This window comes from Artemia franciscana, chromosome 1, assembly GCF_032884065.1.
Source record: "Artemia franciscana chromosome 1, ASM3288406v1, whole genome shotgun sequence".
NCBI classification, from domain to species: domain Eukaryota; kingdom Metazoa; phylum Arthropoda; class Branchiopoda; order Anostraca; family Artemiidae; genus Artemia; species Artemia franciscana.
Window position 1 is genome coordinate 52,167,985 of NC_088863.1, and position 18,361 is coordinate 52,186,345.

General features: G+C 35.3%; 1 protein-coding gene across 1 annotated transcript in view; it reads left to right on the forward strand.

Moving 5' to 3' along the window:
• Window positions 1–18,361, forward strand: part of LOC136040721 (protein arginine methyltransferase NDUFAF7 homolog, mitochondrial-like) — a 65,192-nt gene that overhangs the window by 14,122 nt on the left and 32,709 nt on the right. The window contains exons 3-4 of the mRNA XM_065725052.1: window positions 3,677–3,937; window positions 11,165–11,275. Coding sequence (XP_065581124.1) covers window positions 3,677–3,937; window positions 11,165–11,275 — 372 coding nt within the window. The remainder of the gene's footprint in view (window positions 1–3,676; window positions 3,938–11,164; window positions 11,276–18,361) is intronic.

The window sequence follows — 18,361 nt, forward strand, 5'->3', positions numbered from 1 at the left end:
ACTCCTTATAAAAACACCAATTTTTTGTTTAAATGACGTTCGATTTTTATATGTTTTCAAAATTAATGGGTAAAGCTGTTGACCTTCTAGCGAGGTTACAGAGACGAAATTTCCACTTCTCACTCCCCACAACTGAAAATATGAAGTTTCCTGCCCTAAACTTTTCCTTTCTTTCCAAATTGGTGCCTAAGAGTTTGAATTCCATTCCATTGCGCCAAGTAGTTAATTCTTAAGGTCTTTAATAAGCCTTGCGAATTTGTGCAGAATCAAAAATAATTTCTTTGATCGCACTGCCCTTCTGTTTCTAATAGGTCCATAATAGAAACTGGGACACCCATGCCTGGGGCAGTAAATAGAGGTCGAGGAGGAAGAAGTTACCTCATATGTACGCTCAAAGGGGCCTGCCAGCATGTGTACACGTCCTGTGAGTTACAAACCTTCCATAATGGGTTAAGTTGCATGGTGATGCAGAGCAACGTCATGGGAGGATCCTCTATAGGAGGAAAACTGCGACATAGGCGTAAAATCCAGATTTATTGGCACCAGCCTCTGAAAAGGGCTGCCTCGAACCTTTCGGGGTAGATGCAAGACTGGTGATCTTGTGGTCAACTTTATTCCAACTTGGGGAGTGGGGCCCCTCGAGGAAATTACAGCCTAGTAAACGACACAGCATTCGTACAGGGTTTTGATTAATGGATGTTTCTTCTGTGTTTGGACTATTCTGGTGGGTATTTTTGGGCTGAAAAACCTCTTCCTAGCTAATTGATCTACTATGGGTTGCCTCCTCATAGTAACATAATATTTGTAGGCATGAATATATGATGAGTCGGAGGTTAAAAAGCTTGAGACTGTCTGTGCAGGATTTCAATTCTTGTTAATAGAAGAGCATCCCCAAGTTCTGAAAATCATAATGTGACCAAGATGGGCCCAGGATTCCACAAAGCCTCTATTCTACTGGAGGTTCCAGGGACTCATTGCTGTCCAGTTCTAAGCCGGCTTAAGCGCTTCCGAGTTCCGGTTAAGTGGCTTAAGTGCTTCCAGTTAAGCGGCTTAAGGCCCAAAATAATTTCAGTGATTTAAAGAATTTGAAAATTGGAACTTGGAATGTTACAACGCTAAACAGTGACTATCGTATCGACATTTTGACTAACGGATTCAGGCGATTCGAATTGCACTTATTAGGACTTTCAGAAACTGATAACCCAGGGGTAGGTAGCATGAAATTAGGTTATATGAGATTTGTTTACTCAGGCAGGAAGGATAGGGTACATAGACAGGGAATATGGCTCTTGATGAATAAGGAAGCTACTAGCTATCGTTAAGACAGGGAAGGTATTAATAATATTAATATTAATCACTCATTTTATGACTAAAAAGTTCAGGGTATCAGTTATAGTAGTATATGCCCCTGTGGAGCCGGCTGACAGAGATATTAGTGATTCAGATGAATTTTACTTACAGTTGCAGAGGCAAATAGACAGGGTCACAGGTAAAAATATGATGTTTTTATTAGAAAATTTTAACGCCCAGGTCGGTAGAAACAGGGAAAAATGGTATCTTAGCCTTTGTTAATTTGGTGTAGAAAAAGAAAACAGTAATGGCTACAGTCTGCTGCAATTTTGTAGGTGCAACAATCTAGTTATAACCAATATGGTTATAACTAGATTGTTTTAGACAGGGCAAAAGTAGTCAGAGCCGATATGTGCCTAACTGATGAAAATAACATTCTAATAAACCATATTTTCAGATCAACTACGCCAATTTGAGAAATTGTGTTCATAACCAGATTCCGTATTTCGAACTGCTTATCCATGCGTTTGGAGTTTTTCCCATGCCCTTTACTTTAGCTGTTCAGATTCATTTATTTACGCTTTACTTACAATTTTTTCCATTTTTTTCCACAATTAAAAACTTTTTTTCTAATCTCCTACTTAAGTCCTTACCACAGAATGAACAACTAAAACACTTGCCGATCTAAAACCACCTTGAACCTCTAAACCCGATATTTTTTCTTCAACTGTCCTTTTGTTTTTCTTTTTTTACAACAAATCCTTACCCACCAAGGCTCAAAACAATTTTTTCTATTGTAGACAAAATATTTCCTCAATTTTTCTTACGCCTTCATAATCTTTACCCTTTTCCATTCTGTCTCCACGCGATTTATCACATCATAAGTTTCCTTCTGTTTTTCCTTTTGCTTCCTTACGCTATAACATAAATGCGATACTAAATGTACCCTCTATAAATTACTCTTCATAATCCTAGATAAGATAAAATTCTAGCTTCACGGAGTTGAATTATTAATAATTAATTCGCAAAACTTTAGGAGAGGCCAAAATTTATTTTTAAAATATTGGGGGGGGGGGTATTTTTGTTGTTCTTTTGCGGTTGTGACCCCATCCTCCCGACAAAAAAATGATGTGCCGTTCAGTATTATGATTTCGTTAGGGAGGAGTCAAACACAAAGAGCACTAGAAAGGAAATCAACTTTAAACAAACTAGTTATTCTTTTTGCGTAGGTTACTCAATTTCTGCTAAATACCAAAATTTCTTTACTACTATGTTTTGTGGAAAGTTTTTATAACTTTTCACTACAGCAAATGGGGGAAAAAGGGTCTTTATTCGGGTGTCTATAATCGATATTTTTTATTATCCAAGCACAAATCCTAGAAGACATATTTAAATTCGTACCAAATAAGATTCGTCAATAGTGAACTTGAGTTTTTCATTGATCCTGCTTTTGTTTCGTCATAGTCTCTCAGTTACTGAAAACGACAGGGATCTTCGAAAACTGAGAGGCGTTTATCAGAATTGTTCCTGGAAAAGTTTCTCTCAAAGTCCCATCCTGAAGTGTACCAACGTCATAACTTCCCAGAAGATAATTACCCTTCCAATGTTTCAGCTTTGAATTAACCCTTGACATTACTACATGGTGATCTTTACTTTTAACATCAATAACATCACTCATATTTACCCTAGTATCTTGTATTGATCCTGCCAGTCTTCGGTTAACAATAAAATAGTCGATAAGGCTAGCTGTCTTACCATCATGTAAATAATATTTTAACTTATCGGTCAACATTGTTATGCCTACAAAATTGCAGTAGTCTGTAGCTATTTTTGTTTTCTTTTCCTACTCCTAATTTACCTAGACAAGGATATCAACTATGCTTATTTCTACTGACCTGGGTGTTAAAATCTTCTAATAAAAATACCATATTTCTACCTAGGATCCTGTCTATTTTTTTCTGTAACTGTAAGGAGAATTTATCTGAGTCACAAATATCTCCATCAGTTCATTCTACACGGGGACATACTACTATGACGGATGCCTTTCACTTTTTAGTAATTAAGTGCGTGTTTAGTATTCTATTATTAATTCCCACCTAGCCTAGCCAAAACTTAGCAACTTTCTGGTTGGGTCATCAAATCATAAATATAGACATTCTATTTTTAGCTCTGGATAGGGGAGTGCAGTCAAATTCAGTTCCTCTAGCGACCAAATCTTGCTCACTGGTTCTACCTTTTTGAGTGGGGGCACCACGGTAATGGGTTAAATTCGTATCCCGAGTGTTTGTTTCTGCATCTTAGGCGAATAGACATGCGGTCGTTTTTCAAGATGAAGCAAGCTTATGCTCAAAATTGCTGTTCTATGTTATTTGTAGTATAATTCTAGGTATTCAAGAAACTTAAACTACCAATGGACCAGATAAATATAAAACTAGTTGAAGTTAGTCCAAAATTATGCGAAATTCAAGAGAAAAATCTATGTGGCTCCTCATCAGCTCCAGTTTTAGCTTCAATTTGCTATAAACAAAATACCACTAGACACGGCTCACAGATTGGGTGGTATAGACAGCTGAAGGATGTTCCCAAAAAATTTTCAATTTTTTTGGCCCACGAATTCTTTGATGCGCTGCCTGTTCATAAATTTGTAGTGAGTATACGGCTATATTTTTATGCTTTAACTATGATAGTACGCATGCAAATATATTTTAGACTTCCCAAAGCAACTGGTGGTGCTTCATAGGTACTTTGTTTGCATATTTTGGTATAAAAAATGTCTAAAATAATGATAAACGAAAATGAAGAACACATATATACAGTCAAAATACTTCCGTCAGCGACAATTACAACGATTAAAAACAAAAGCGAAGAACAAAGAAACCTAAAGTTCGAAGATAAGTGGTAGCAATAAAACTACTCAAAAAACAAAATTGAAGAATAAAGAAACATACGACTAAAATATATGCCACAGTGAGAACAAGGAAATATGCGTTTAAAAGATAAGTGGCAGTGGGAATCACAAACAATCCCGAGAAAGTGAGTATCGGAGCGTGTCAAAAATGTAGCGACAAACAAAAAACTGTGCAGTTAGAAGACAAGCGACAGCGAAAATCAGAGCGAGTCAATGATGAAAATGAAGAAGAAAGAAATATTACATTAAAAGAACAACGCATTCACAATCTGCGATGCCAACAAAATGCAGCGTGAAAACCCAGTACAAACCCCAAAAAATGCTATAAACTACACAACTACAGATTATAAGTGATTATGACCCTCCAACGTTCTATGTGTTCACTGGGGAGCCCTCTATTTCTCTGAAGAAATAATAGCAAACAAAGTTAGCTCATTTGGAGGTTGCTGTTTACAACAAGAATCAGTATATACAACCTTACCATACCGAATGCCAGGGCCTTTCTTTGCAATCGGCTACAAAGTTTTATTTCTTAACTGGCATATCGACTACATAGTTTTATTTCTTAACTGGCATACTGACTTTTCTGGCAACTAAAACCATCTAAAAGGTCCCAACTTGAAGGACACGTTTGTATTTTTCCCACGATGATTGTATTGAACCTATGGCGATGCCATGAAATCAAGAAGAGGCTCACACTGTCTATGGTTACAAAACAAGTGACAATGAGAATCAATATATACAATCTTGTCGTGTAGCCATGCCAAGGCTTGGTCTCGAAATCGGCTACATAGTTTTTTTCTGTTTAAAAATGACTAATTGACATTTCTGGCCACAATAACGATCTAAATAGGTCACAACTGTGAGAAAAAGTTAATATTTTTTCATTTATTTGATTTATCTAATTGCATATTAGCATAATTATAATGCTTTTCTTTAGTTTTAAGTCTTGAGGTGACAAATCAGTAACTTCAGTTGAATTTAGAAATTCTGGCGTAAATCCAAATCTTCCTTATTGTTAATTCTTCACAGTCGCACACATACTAAACTAAAACGTTTCTGCATTCCATTGAAATTGTACTTTGTCTTCTAGCTGCAGATTCTGTTTTGCCATATTTTCGTTTACAGTTTAATGTTATTTCTGCCGTTTTTCGTTCCTTGTCTTTTTCTTCAGTAGTTCAAAGCCATTTATCTTTTGTAATCGTGCATACGTTATCCGGGTTTCAGTGGTAGCTAGCAACTTTGTAAGCGACGATCACGCCCCATAGTAAAAAAAACTATAGTCTATAACTCCTAAAACTAGAATCAGATAAAAAACGAAGCACAGTATTAGATCCGCCTTGTCCGAAACTACTATATAGGAAACTTACCGTCTCTTGGCTTTGAACAGATAGCTGGGAACTGGAAAATCATAGAGAGCTGTATTTATGGCTCATTTTAAAGGAAATAATGTATTTAAAAACGGTATTCAGTTGAAACTTACAGCCTGTAATAGAGGCTCTTGTTAATCCACTCTTCCTTCAATGACGCTGAGTATACACTGATAAATACAAACGTACTGCTGTTCTGTTTGGACCATATATCCTCTGGCTAATCGCATTTCATACACTACTCCATAGATATCTATATAGTCATGGACTTGAATGCGTTGAAGGGCACGGTTTAAGGCGATGAAAGTGCCGGATCGGCCAACACCAGCGCTGCAATGCACAACTATAGGCTTAGATTCAAGGCCAACCGTGTCTCGGAATGATCTCGCAAAATGGACTAATGTTGTTGGGGGCTCTGGAACCCCAAAATATGGCCAAGTTGTAAAGTGGAAATGTCGTATCAATCGAGTTACGTCACCCCTAGACACCCTGAATTCACTGATAGTCCAATCAGAGAAGATAGATTCGTTACGGATTACAACCTGTATATCTCCATATAAAACAGGCTCCATGTCAGAAGGCCAATACCTGTCACATTTTTCTCTGCCCTTTTCAACACACCTTGTGAGCATCACAATGGCACTGGTCCCTGATTCCCAGTACAACCTCCAAAACTCATCACGAGTAGAGTGAAGAGGACCTTGGGTTACGATAAATTCACTTTTAGAGTTGGAACCCGGTACTTAATTAGCGTTAATATAGTCGCTTCCTTCTTGATCGTCAGTTGGCTGAAGCTTAAAACGGGAATGATCGTATGGAAGAATGTTTCTGTACCGGTTTTTTGGTCTATTGCACGGCAAATCGGCTACTATACACGGTTGGTCACAACCAACGTTCCTAAGTTCTTCATATTCAATAGAAAACCTGGTGTCTGAATCGGTTGACAATATTCGATAGTGTCCAGCGAAATTCTTGAGCTTCACTGGACGTGATGAAGGTATAATGCTATCTGTCATCGATAATCCATCGGCATGCCTTCCGAACTTGTTTTTACTCAGACAGCCGGCTGCGGACTGTCCCTGACGAATGAGTACAACAAATAAAGCCAGTAAAATTAGAAGCATAATTAGAATGCAATATCAAGCACAACAGCTGTGCTATAGAAATATTCTGAAGTAAAGCCCAACAGAACAGAAGACGAAATATACTTCTTTTTTAGTGTCGATAATTCTTCCATTAAGCCCGGTACTATTTGTTACAAATTCAGTATATTTTTTTGCACAAGTCCAATTTAACTTCTTTAAACAACCAATTTTATATTTATTTATGTATGCATCATAGTATGAGGATATACCAGCATTGACTTCTTTTTCCAAACATGATACAGATTTATTATCTCGCGTAAAGACTCTGAGCAGTGTCGTCACAACCTTAGTTCAATTGCTACTCGGTATTCAATCAGATCACAGGCTAACGATATTTGGAAAATGCATTGTTGATGGCTGCAAAAGTAGCGGAAAAAACCGAGGTGTATTGGGCGTATCTTTGTATGGAATTCCTGCAGAAAAATAACTATCTTTAGTTTATTTTGTGTTCTTATATAAAATAATAGTATATACTACTTTAAAAAAGAATAAGATATACATAAATCTAAGTATATATCCAGAACATTACTTTAGAAACTGATTCGGCTTATTTAAAATATGCACGTAGTTCCTTTTAAAGCGAGTAGCCATAGTTTTTAAATCTATAGTTTTCTATGCCTTCAACGTTACAACAATATTATTTTGACGACCACTGGCTGTAAAAGACTAACAATGAATTGTGATGTGTCCATAAATACGACAAAAAACAAAACAAAAAAAAACACCAGTAAGCTTACAGTTTTTAACGCAACCAGTTATATAGTACCCGCAGGAAGATCCAAAAACGAAAATTTGCAATTGTTACAAATGATGATTCTATCAAACCATAAATTAAATTCACAATGGGTGAGAATCAACAACTTAGACCCTCAAATGAGACAAGACCAAAAGGGGGCAGCTAAGGCAAAGGACATTGAAAAATTGACCAAAGTAATCACAAATGCAAATGAAGAAGAAAAGATGTGGTTAAATTAAGCGGCAGCGAGAATCAAAACTTGAAGCAAAACGCAAAGAAATGTGCAGCTAAAAATTATACCAAAGCGAGAACAAGGAAGTATGCGGTTAAAAGATAAGCGGCAGTGAGAATTACAAGCATTCACGAGAAAGCGATTATCAGAACATGTCGAAAATGGATGGAGCGACCAAAAAAAGAATTGTGCAGTTAGAAATCAAGCGACAGCAAAAATCAGAACAAGTCAAAAATGAAAAAGAGGAACAAAAGAAATATTACAATATAAGAATAATGTCATCGCAATCTTCGACACCTACAAAATATGGCGAAAAACCCAGTACAAACCTACGAAGATTCTATAAACACAACTCTTTATTACAAGTTATTGGGACCCTTCAACGTTAAATTTGTTCCCTGGGGAGCCGTCCAGTTTTCCCTAGGAAAGAATAGCAAACAAATCTGACTCATTCGGAGGTTGTTTGAATAGCAAACAAGAACCATATATATATATATATATATATATATATATATATATATATATATATATATATATATATATATATATATATATATATATATATATATATATATACATATATGTATATATATATATATATATATATATATATATATATATATATATATACGTATATATATATATATATATATATATATATATATATATATATATATATATATATATATATATATATATATATATATATATATGTATATATATACATGTATATATATATATATATATATATATATATATATATATATATATATATATATATATATATATATATATATATATATATATATTTATATTCATATATATATATATATATATATATATATATATATATATATATGTATATATATATATATAAATATATATATATATATATATATATATATATATATATATATATATATATATATATATATATATATATATAAATAAATATATAAATAAATATAATGTAATATAATATAATATATAAATAAATAAATATAAAATAAATAAAATAAATAAATATAAATATAAATAAATATAAATATATATATATATATATATATATATATATATATATATATATATATATATATATATATATACTTCAGAATATTTCTATAACACAGCTGTTGTGCTTGATATTGTATTATAATTACGCTTCTAATTTTACTGGTTTTATTTGTTGTACTGATAACTGCTCAAGATTAGCAGCAGAAAAGTCCTTAAGCAGCGTGCAAAGGATAAAAGACCAATTTATAAGGCTCACAACAGTCTTTCAACGGTAATTAAATCAACAAATCACTTGTAATACAATATGAGTTCTAAAAAAAGATAAAAAAAGAAAAATAACTAAGTGAGCTGAGTTATAAGGAGCTTCTACGAGTCAGTTCCTTTGTACCAGATTTTGTGATCGCTAATGTTGCGTCAACTGTGAAGTTATTATTTTTTTATTTCCGTTTTGCTGTTTACTTCCTTCAGAAAAAACTTTTAGTTTTAATTAATTCCTTAATGAATATATTAATTCCTGTTTGGTCTTAGGTTCTGAAAATATATACAATAAACCTCACAAGCTTACCTAAATCTAACTTCGGTGAAAAAACTGAATAAATCCGTATGGGCTTTAGTGAAAATTGGGAATTAAATGTAGATTTTTCTTCACACCTCTTTTAAACTTTTTTTAATGATATAATTTTTTTCATAAAGAGTGAAAGGGGTATATATTATTCTTGACATTTTTGATGATTTGCAGATAAAGATCAAATTGGATATTTTGTGTTGTTGTTATTGCAATTTTTCTACCACAATGATGTAAAAAGTTTTAAACCTCTTACAAGAAAGTATGCTTCCATTATCTTAACTTCTTTTACTTTGACATTTTAGAGGAACTGATCATTAAATTCTTACTAGTATGAAGAATGAATATAAGGCTAACACAAGATTTTTTTTTTTCAAATTCAAAGGCTTAGTTCCCTTCCTCCAAATGGCGAATCTCTGGATAACGTTAAAACCAGTTCATGCACGCCTTGACAGGAATTGTATTGAATTATATTGAATATGGGGAATTAAAACCCTAATTGCAGAATTTTTTTTATACGCATTTCAACGACCCAACGATACCCCAGTGCCCAGCTAGCGCAGAAGAAAAAAATGGTACATCAGGAATTTAAGCTTTTTTTCAAATTTCTCGAAAGGATTTTATTACATCATCTTTACTATTAAGATGAAGATAAAGAGCAATCATCATTAATCTTGAAGAAGTTTTGAATTTGACGAAAATATTTCTTCACTTGACAGTTGTGTTCTTCAAACTTTTTTTTTTGTATTTTTACTTACGAACGGGAATAAGGGAAGGGGTATTCAATCCCACACTGTGCTTCGAATACAACTTTTTTCACTTATTCCAGTTTAACCTTTCTGACTTATTAATTTATGTATTCGTCGTTTTCTTCTTTTTTTGGCTGATTTCATCATATTTTTTTCTGTTTTTTTTTTTTTTTTTAAATTTGACTCTGAAATGCGAACGGCTTATGATGGTGTTGTTTATGGAAAGACTGTAAACCTCTTACTACCTCAAGCTCAGATGGGAAATATAGCATACGCAGCGAGTATTTTGCTTATACAAATTCCCCAGTGCAAATGAAAAGAAAAACTGTGTTAACGAAAAAAAAGAGAGACTAAAATCGACCCGATTTATAAGAAAATGAAAATTCCTTCTCATCTTCCTTCTACTTTTACCTTGCTGATCCTTTTAGTTCTTCGTTTGTTTTGTTTTTTTGTTGTTTACCGATACTTTTTCCTTTCAAGTTTCCATTTCTATTATTTTTTCACTCTCTCTAAAAAATGAAATTTATCTTCGACTGGTATTTGTTTCAAAAGTAACCTATAGATTTCAGAGTCTAAATGGGCAAGCCTAGAATAATATGCTATTTTGCCCCATCATCGCCGCTTAACACTGCTTTGAAAAGAAAGAGTTTGTGAACTAACATGAAACGCTGTTTCTGAAACCCCCCATGATTACAATGTTGATCAGAACAAAATTCCATTAATGTTGTCCATATAAATTTGGATAGAACACAATTCTGCTAACTTCTGATTTAACACGAAAACAAATACTAACCGTTTTTTCTACCTTAGCCGCTGCAATATTATCCTCGTACATAGCACTATCGCCTTCATGTATTTATTTGGTATGCAATACAAAGATAAGACCTTCGGAAAGCTCTTCTATCGGTTGAAGCCAACGCTTGCTCAGAATCAGTAAAACTAATGATTCATTGACTCGGTTTGACAGTTTTTGAGGTGTTGAGGTGTTTGATGACTCTGTCACTTCTCAATTATTAATCTAAGAGTGGAAATTTAGTCAACGCATCCTCTCCACTCCAAAGTGCGCTGTTTTTCTCTTAAAACTTTATCTACAATATCTCTAGGTCTAAAAACCATTCCGTATAATTGATTCTGTTTTTGTTTTGTTTTTTTCAGAAGAATGAAAAAGGATGGCGAGAAATTCTTGTTGACTTCGACAGAGAAGGTGACCAGTTCCGTTTTGTCGTATCCAGGTCTTCAACGCCAGCTTTAAAAATTTACTCTAAGGTAATGCTTCAATAAATGTTTCTTCTTCCTTGGTTCGCAATTTGTTCGGCTGCAATATATTTCTTATAAGCCCCAAAAATTCTTCAAACATTTCTCTCTGCTGCCGCCACTGTGCAAGTGCCACTAAAATATGTTAGATGTGTCAGTCATGGTTGCCAGCTTGCACACTTTTTGTGTTAAGTGCACTCTTTTTTTACCTAAGAATGGAAGCAGAAGAGTGAAAATCACTCTTTTTGGGTGTTAGTTTTCATTCCCTTTGAACATCAGTAGTTGGTAACTTCGTCTGAACTGTAACTAACCCAAGGAACAGGATTACACACTTCAACAATTTTCATTTGAAACTTGCTCATTTGTACCTCAGAGGTTATGCGCGAGCTTTAGCAGCCGTGCGCGTGCAAGTTTTTTGATTTGTACTCTTTGGCCTTAATATGCCCCTCTTTTGGACGCCAGTGGTTGGCAAACTTGGTGTCAGTGTCGTATCTGAAACCTATCGGAGCTGCACTCTACTGTTTTTTTATTTCTGAAAAAATTAAACATTTAATGTTTTTATATTTCGAATGCAAACTTTACAAGAGAACTCAAGCGTTGCGAAATTTTATCAATGTATATGTATTTTTTTTTTTTTGTATTTACAGACAACTTTTTAAAAATGCTCATGATGAAAAAAGTGTTGAAAAAATATTCAGCTTAATAAGTATAAGTTCAGTGTGGAATTATTTGCTGGGCATTTTCTTGGCGCTCAAGGTGCAAAAAACTGAAAGATTCTGAACAAAACCTAAAAGGGCAGATTTGCAATAGAAATATCTAAAACTTGCACCGTGTTTATTATTTATCTTTTGATAAATCTAAAGGTAAAGAGTAAGAAATAAAATACATTTCAAATACCAAAAGTTTCTATGCTGACATTCGCTGTCACATAGGCTGTATTAATAAAAATTTGTTTTTATTAGATGCTTTTGTAAAGATGTAGTTCTTTTTTTCTCTGGAAGTAACTGTTGTATCATCATAAATTACGCAGTGCTCATTGCTAAATTATATGAATTCGAATATTTATTTTAATAGTCTTACTGAAAAACTTTGACTGAAAATTAGTTCATAAACCTATTTAAAACACCGAGAACGCGTTTTTTTGTATGTTTAACAAACAATTAAAAACAAACAATTTTGCATTTTCTGCATGCAAATTCACAGTCGGATTTGGTGAGAACCAACGTAGCTTAATTTAAACAATTACTTATCCTTAGTTAGATGTTGAATTAGAAGCATATGTAGTATTCTCTTTTAATGTGGGGGAGGGGTTACATTTTAAAAGTAGACGGTACAAATGCATAGACCGGGTCCGAACTTGCCATTTTACAGGTTTGTAAAAATTACCTCTCTCCTACTTATGAATTCTCTTGGACACTCCCAGCTGGAGTTCTGTATAAACGCTTGTCCAAAAATGCTTTCCCTTGATTTACTGTGGCAGTTTCCCTTGAGTTAAAATATAGCTCAAGTAACTCATCTCCTTGTCTGAGTGACCTTGATCTTGTTTTCCTTTTGGATACAGCAGATATAAATCCCAAAATTCACTTAATACCGTGGGTTTTCTGAAAATGGATAGCCTACTCAAAGATCCATTATGATTCACCTAAAATAAATCTCTGAGGCGCAAAAAAGCAAATTATGATAGAAAACACGCAGTAAACCTATCCAACCACTCGAGAAATATGTTTGTTCTTCTACAAATCATAAAAGGCAAACTACCCAACTTCAAGCGATCTAATATCTTTTCCCATATATTAATTAATCAGTACATCATCGATTCGCTGTTTTGTAATCTCAAATTATGTAGAAAATGGAAGTTACACTAGTCGTCATACAAATTATCTGTTAATGTCAGGTAATTAATACACTTTCGGTTGTTCAATCCGCATGTGAACGAACTATTAGTGATGTATAATATAGCAACTTTGTGCAGTTAAGTGTCTGTGTTATTATTTTAGCTACAAACTATTTTTGCAGGCTTCAGTCCACAAATTTCCCAAATGTAATTGTTTAAACAATTAGTGGTCTTGCCACAAATATGTAAAACAAAAACATTTTTAAATTGTAAGTTTATTTACTAGAGTTTTTTGGGCTACTTGTTATAGGCTGAAACTAGCCCAAATTTTCGAAAACATGGGCTTGACTACTGCTAAAAGATAGGGGGGATGGTGGAGGTATTTACCATAATAGGTAAATGTAGGTTCTACATCTCAAAATATGTAAAGAAATCGTATTAAAGTACCTTTTCCATCCTAAATGGGCTAGGGGGTAATCAAAAGAGAGCTTAGAAAATGGAACTAATTTTTTTTACTGACCAGAGTGTCAAACCAAAGCTTCAAATGAAACTTACCATTGACCCACTTTCAACTCGGATTCACTTGTACTTGAATTGGAACTTGAACCCACTTGAACTTGAATTCACTATAACTCGAACCAACTATAAAACATCTAAGAAATAAAATAAGTATGCCTAAGGTTGCCTCTTTCCCGATGGAGTCTGACGATGACCAATCAGAGAAGAAAAGCAAAGAGTTACATCAAACCCAAGACGGCTGAAAATAAAGTACTTGATGCTTTAAAACAACCACAAATAACTATTAACAAACAAATGAAACCCGAAACATAGAAAAATTACAATAAGTAACCAGCTTCTTATTACCCAAACAAAGGTGCCACGTGAACACCCCAGTTCCATTTTCAAAGATAAAAATATAAAGAGAGTCAACAAGCTTCGTCTGCTGGGGGTTAATTTCTCTACCAATCTCTGTCGGAATAATCATCTTGAATGGGAGCCTCTTGCGCAAGGAAGCTTGGAGTTACTCTTCGCTGCAAAAACCTTCTTCCATCCAGCTCGATTATCCCGCTCGAGTCCTGCATCAGACCCAAAGCTGAATTTGGATACTTTCTATATGCTCGTGCCCCAAAAACGCTGTTTACACCACTCCAGAAGATCCAGAATAGGATAGAAAGGGTGGGCTGTGCCTCTACACATGACTCGCTTCACCCTCTAAATGAAAAGTTTGATGTGGCATCGATGGCCGTTTTCCACATGTACATAGAGTCGCCTCCCTCAGACGAACTCTCTCGCATTGTTTCTTTCTTTTTCCAACCGACAAAGCAGACACGAAGGCACATATTTTGGTCCAATTATCTAAAGGCGAACAAGCCAAGAACCAAGTATTTGAAGAAGTGCTTCATCGAACGTTGCACTTCTATCTGGAACGATATACCTGGTGCCGTGAATATAGGAATTTAAAAAAAAACAGTCAATCTTAAAACAAGCATAATATACCTCAAACAGAAGTAGGGCTAACGTTCGCTATGGCTTCTAAAGGCCACAGCGTCGTTGTATTTTACTGATAGTCGCAATAACAAGTATTGGCAGTCTCAAGTAATCGCTATCACTGGAAATTCGCAGTTACAAGTAGTCAAAGTCGTAGTCACTAATAGTGGCAGTCGCAGTCTAAAATAAATCCAGTCACAGTTACAAGTAGTCGCAATAGTAGTAGTCGTTGAAGTAGTAGCAGTAGTAGCCGTTACAGCATTAGTAGAAGTACTACTACTATCAATAGTAGCGCTGAGATTTCCAACTTAATAACCTTGACCGTTTCTGAGATGTTCTTTTACCAATTTGTATGCACATAAAGTGTTTTTATTCAGTTCAATCTCCCCTCATAATTCACTAATAGTTTTTCCTTAATACCTTTGGGTTTTTTGAAGACCCAGGATTAAAGATGCTCTCCTTTCTCAATAACAAAACCTATTTACATAAACATGGGCAATTTGCATGACTTAGAGCCCTTGTCCCATGGACTGTTTTGGCTTGTCATCCTGGGGGCATGGTTATTTTGGCTTTCAATTCAAGAAAATCGATGTTACACTTTTAGGGGAAGGCATTATAAAAGGGTGTGGAAGGAACAATGGTGTCGTCCAGTCACTGTTGAATCTTCGGAAGGGCACTAGAACTTCCGATTTTCCATTGACTCTTTGTCATTAATTTTTTATCATGATCAAACGAAGGGGTCTGGGGAATGAATCACTAATATATAGAGTCCACTTAACTCTGTACTTCGGCAGTGCTCTTCTGCTGCCATTGCTTAGTCGTTTCTTAGTTATAACGAACCGCAAAATAACAGGTATTTCTACATGTTAGGTAAAAAACAATACATTTTCTTTCTTTTCTCTTCAATTACTCTGTAGTTTTCCGGGAGGGGGGGGGGTGAATCCAAAGCATATTTTAGTCTGCTATGTCATCATGTTAAAAAAATTGCTCCCTACTCAATCCAAAGTAGTGACTATAATTACCACACTCACTCTTATTACCTTTGTTATAAAAGGGTTTAATAAAAGTTTTCCTAAAATCGCTTAGTACTTTTCCCTCTTCAAAAACAACAATTATAATCTTCAATATTTTGTCTCTAACTTTGTAACTACTATATTTCAGAATCAGTTTATTGATTACGAAAAATGTGGTTCAATCCCGCTTTCTAGGGCTATAATGAAAAAAATGTTTAGATGGCTTGGCCACGTTCTACGGATGAAGGATGACAGATTACCGAAGATTGTCCTTTTTGGCCAACCGTTTGGGGCTACACGGAAGGCAGGTCGTCCTTGTCTGGGCTAAGAGGATGTCATAAATGAAGATTTAAAGGAAATGGAAACTTCCTGGGAGGTTGTAAAGAGGAAGGCTTGGGATAAATTAGGATGGAGGAGGAAGAGAGTGCGTAGCTGTGTTGACCTCAGGTGGCTTGTTACTGCGGTGATGTTTTAGTAGTAGTAGTAGTAGTAGTAGAAGTTTATTGATTAGTCAAAAAAAACTTTAAAAGTTTTATTACTCTATTTGTGTTGCGAAAGCAACACTGGTTTTGTCCCGTTTTTTTTTTTTTCCTATGCCACCGATGTCGGCTTATTCCTAGAAACTGATAAGGGTCTAATCTGTACGATTTTTACGGAAAGTGTGGACCTCAGGCCGGATTGATGAATATGGCATTACATTTTGGAAAGCTCCGCAGAACACTTGCCTGGGGCCAAAAAGGATGGTTGACGAATAATAGTGTCAAACCAAAGCTTCAAATGAAACTTACCATTGACCCACTTTCAACTCGGATTCACTTGTACTTGAATTGGAACTTGAACCCACTTGAACTTGAATTCACTATAACTCGAACCAACTATAAAACATCTAAGAAATAAAATAAGTATGCCTAAGGTTGCCTCTTTCCCGATGGAGTCTGACGATGACCAATCAGAGAAGAAAAGCAAAGAGTTACATCAAACCCAAGACGGCTGAAAATAAAGTACTTGATGCTTTAAAACAACCACAAATAACTATTAACAAACAAATGAAACCCGAAACATAGAAAAATTACAATAAGTAACCAGCTTCTTATTACCCAAACAAAGGTGCCACGTGAACACCCCAGTTCCATTTTCAAAGATAAAAATATAAAGAGAGTCAACAAGCTTCGTCTGCTGGGGGTTAATTTCTCTACCAATCTCTGTCGGAATAATCATCTTGAATGGGAGCCTCTTGCGCAAGGAAGCTTGGAGTTACTCTTCGCTGCAAAAACCTTCTTCCATCCAGCTCGATTATCCCGCTCGAGTCCTGCATCAGACCCAAAGCTGAATTTGGATACTTTCTATATGCTCGTGCCCCAAAAACGCTGTTTACACCACTCCAGAAGATCCAGAATAGGATAGAAAGGGTGGGCTGTGCCTCTACACATGACTCGCTTCACCCTCTAAATGAAAAGTTTGATGTGGCATCGATGGCCGTTTTCCACATGTACATAGAGTCGCCTCCCTCAGACGAACTCTCTCGCATTGTTTCTTTCTTTTTCCAACCGACAAAGCAGACACGAAGGCACATATTTTGGTCCAATTATCTAAAGGCGAACAAGCCAAGAACCAAGTATTTGAAGAAGTGCTTCATCGAACGTTGCACTTCTATCTGGAACGATATACCTGGTGCCGTGAATATAGGAATTTAAAAAAAAACAGTCAATCTTAAAACAAGCATAATATACCTCAAACAGAAGTAGGGCTAACGTTCGCTATGGCTTCTAAAGGCCACAGCGTCGTTGTATTTTACTGATAGTCGCAATAACAAGTATTGGCAGTCTCAAGTAATCGCTATCACTGGAAATTCGCAGTTACAAGTAGTCAAAGTCGTAGTCACTAATAGTGGCAGTCGCAGTCTAAAATAAATCCAGTCACAGTTACAAGTAGTCGCAATAGTAGTAGTCGTTGAAGTAGTAGCAGTAGTAGCCGTTACAGCATTAGTAGAAGTACTACTACTATCAATAGTAGCGCTGAGATTTCCAACTTAATAACCTTGACCGTTTCTGAGATGTTCTTTTACCAATTTGTATGCACATAAAGTGTTTTTATTCAGTTCAATCTCCCCTCATAATTCACTAATAGTTTTTCCTTAATACCTTTGGGTTTTTTGAAGACCCAGGATTAAAGATGCTCTCCTTTCTCAATAACAAAACCTATTTACATAAACATGGGCAATTTGCATGACTTAGAGCCCTTGTCCCATGGACTGTTTTGGCTTGTCATCCTGGGGGCATGGTTATTTTGGCTTTCAATTCAAGAAAATCGATGTTACACTTTTAGGGGAAGGCATTATAAAAGGGTGTGGAAGGAACAATGGTGTCGTCCAGTCACTGTTGAATCTTCGGAAGGGCACTAGAACTTCCGATTTTCCATTGACTCTTTGTCATTAATTTTTTATCATGATCAAACGAAGGGGTCTGGGGAATGAATCACTAATATATAGAGTCCACTTAACTCTGTACTTCGGCAGTGCTCTTCTGCTGCCATTGCTTAGTCGTTTCTTAGTTATAACGAACCGCAAAATAACAGGTATTTCTACATGTTAGGTAAAAAACAATACATTTTCTTTCTTTTCTCTTCAATTACTCTGTAGTTTTCCGGGAGGGGGGGGGGGGTGAATCCAAAGCATATTTTAGTCTGCTATGTCATCATGTTAAAAAAATTGCTCCCTACTCAATCCAAAGTAGTGACTATAATTACCACACTCACTCTTATTAC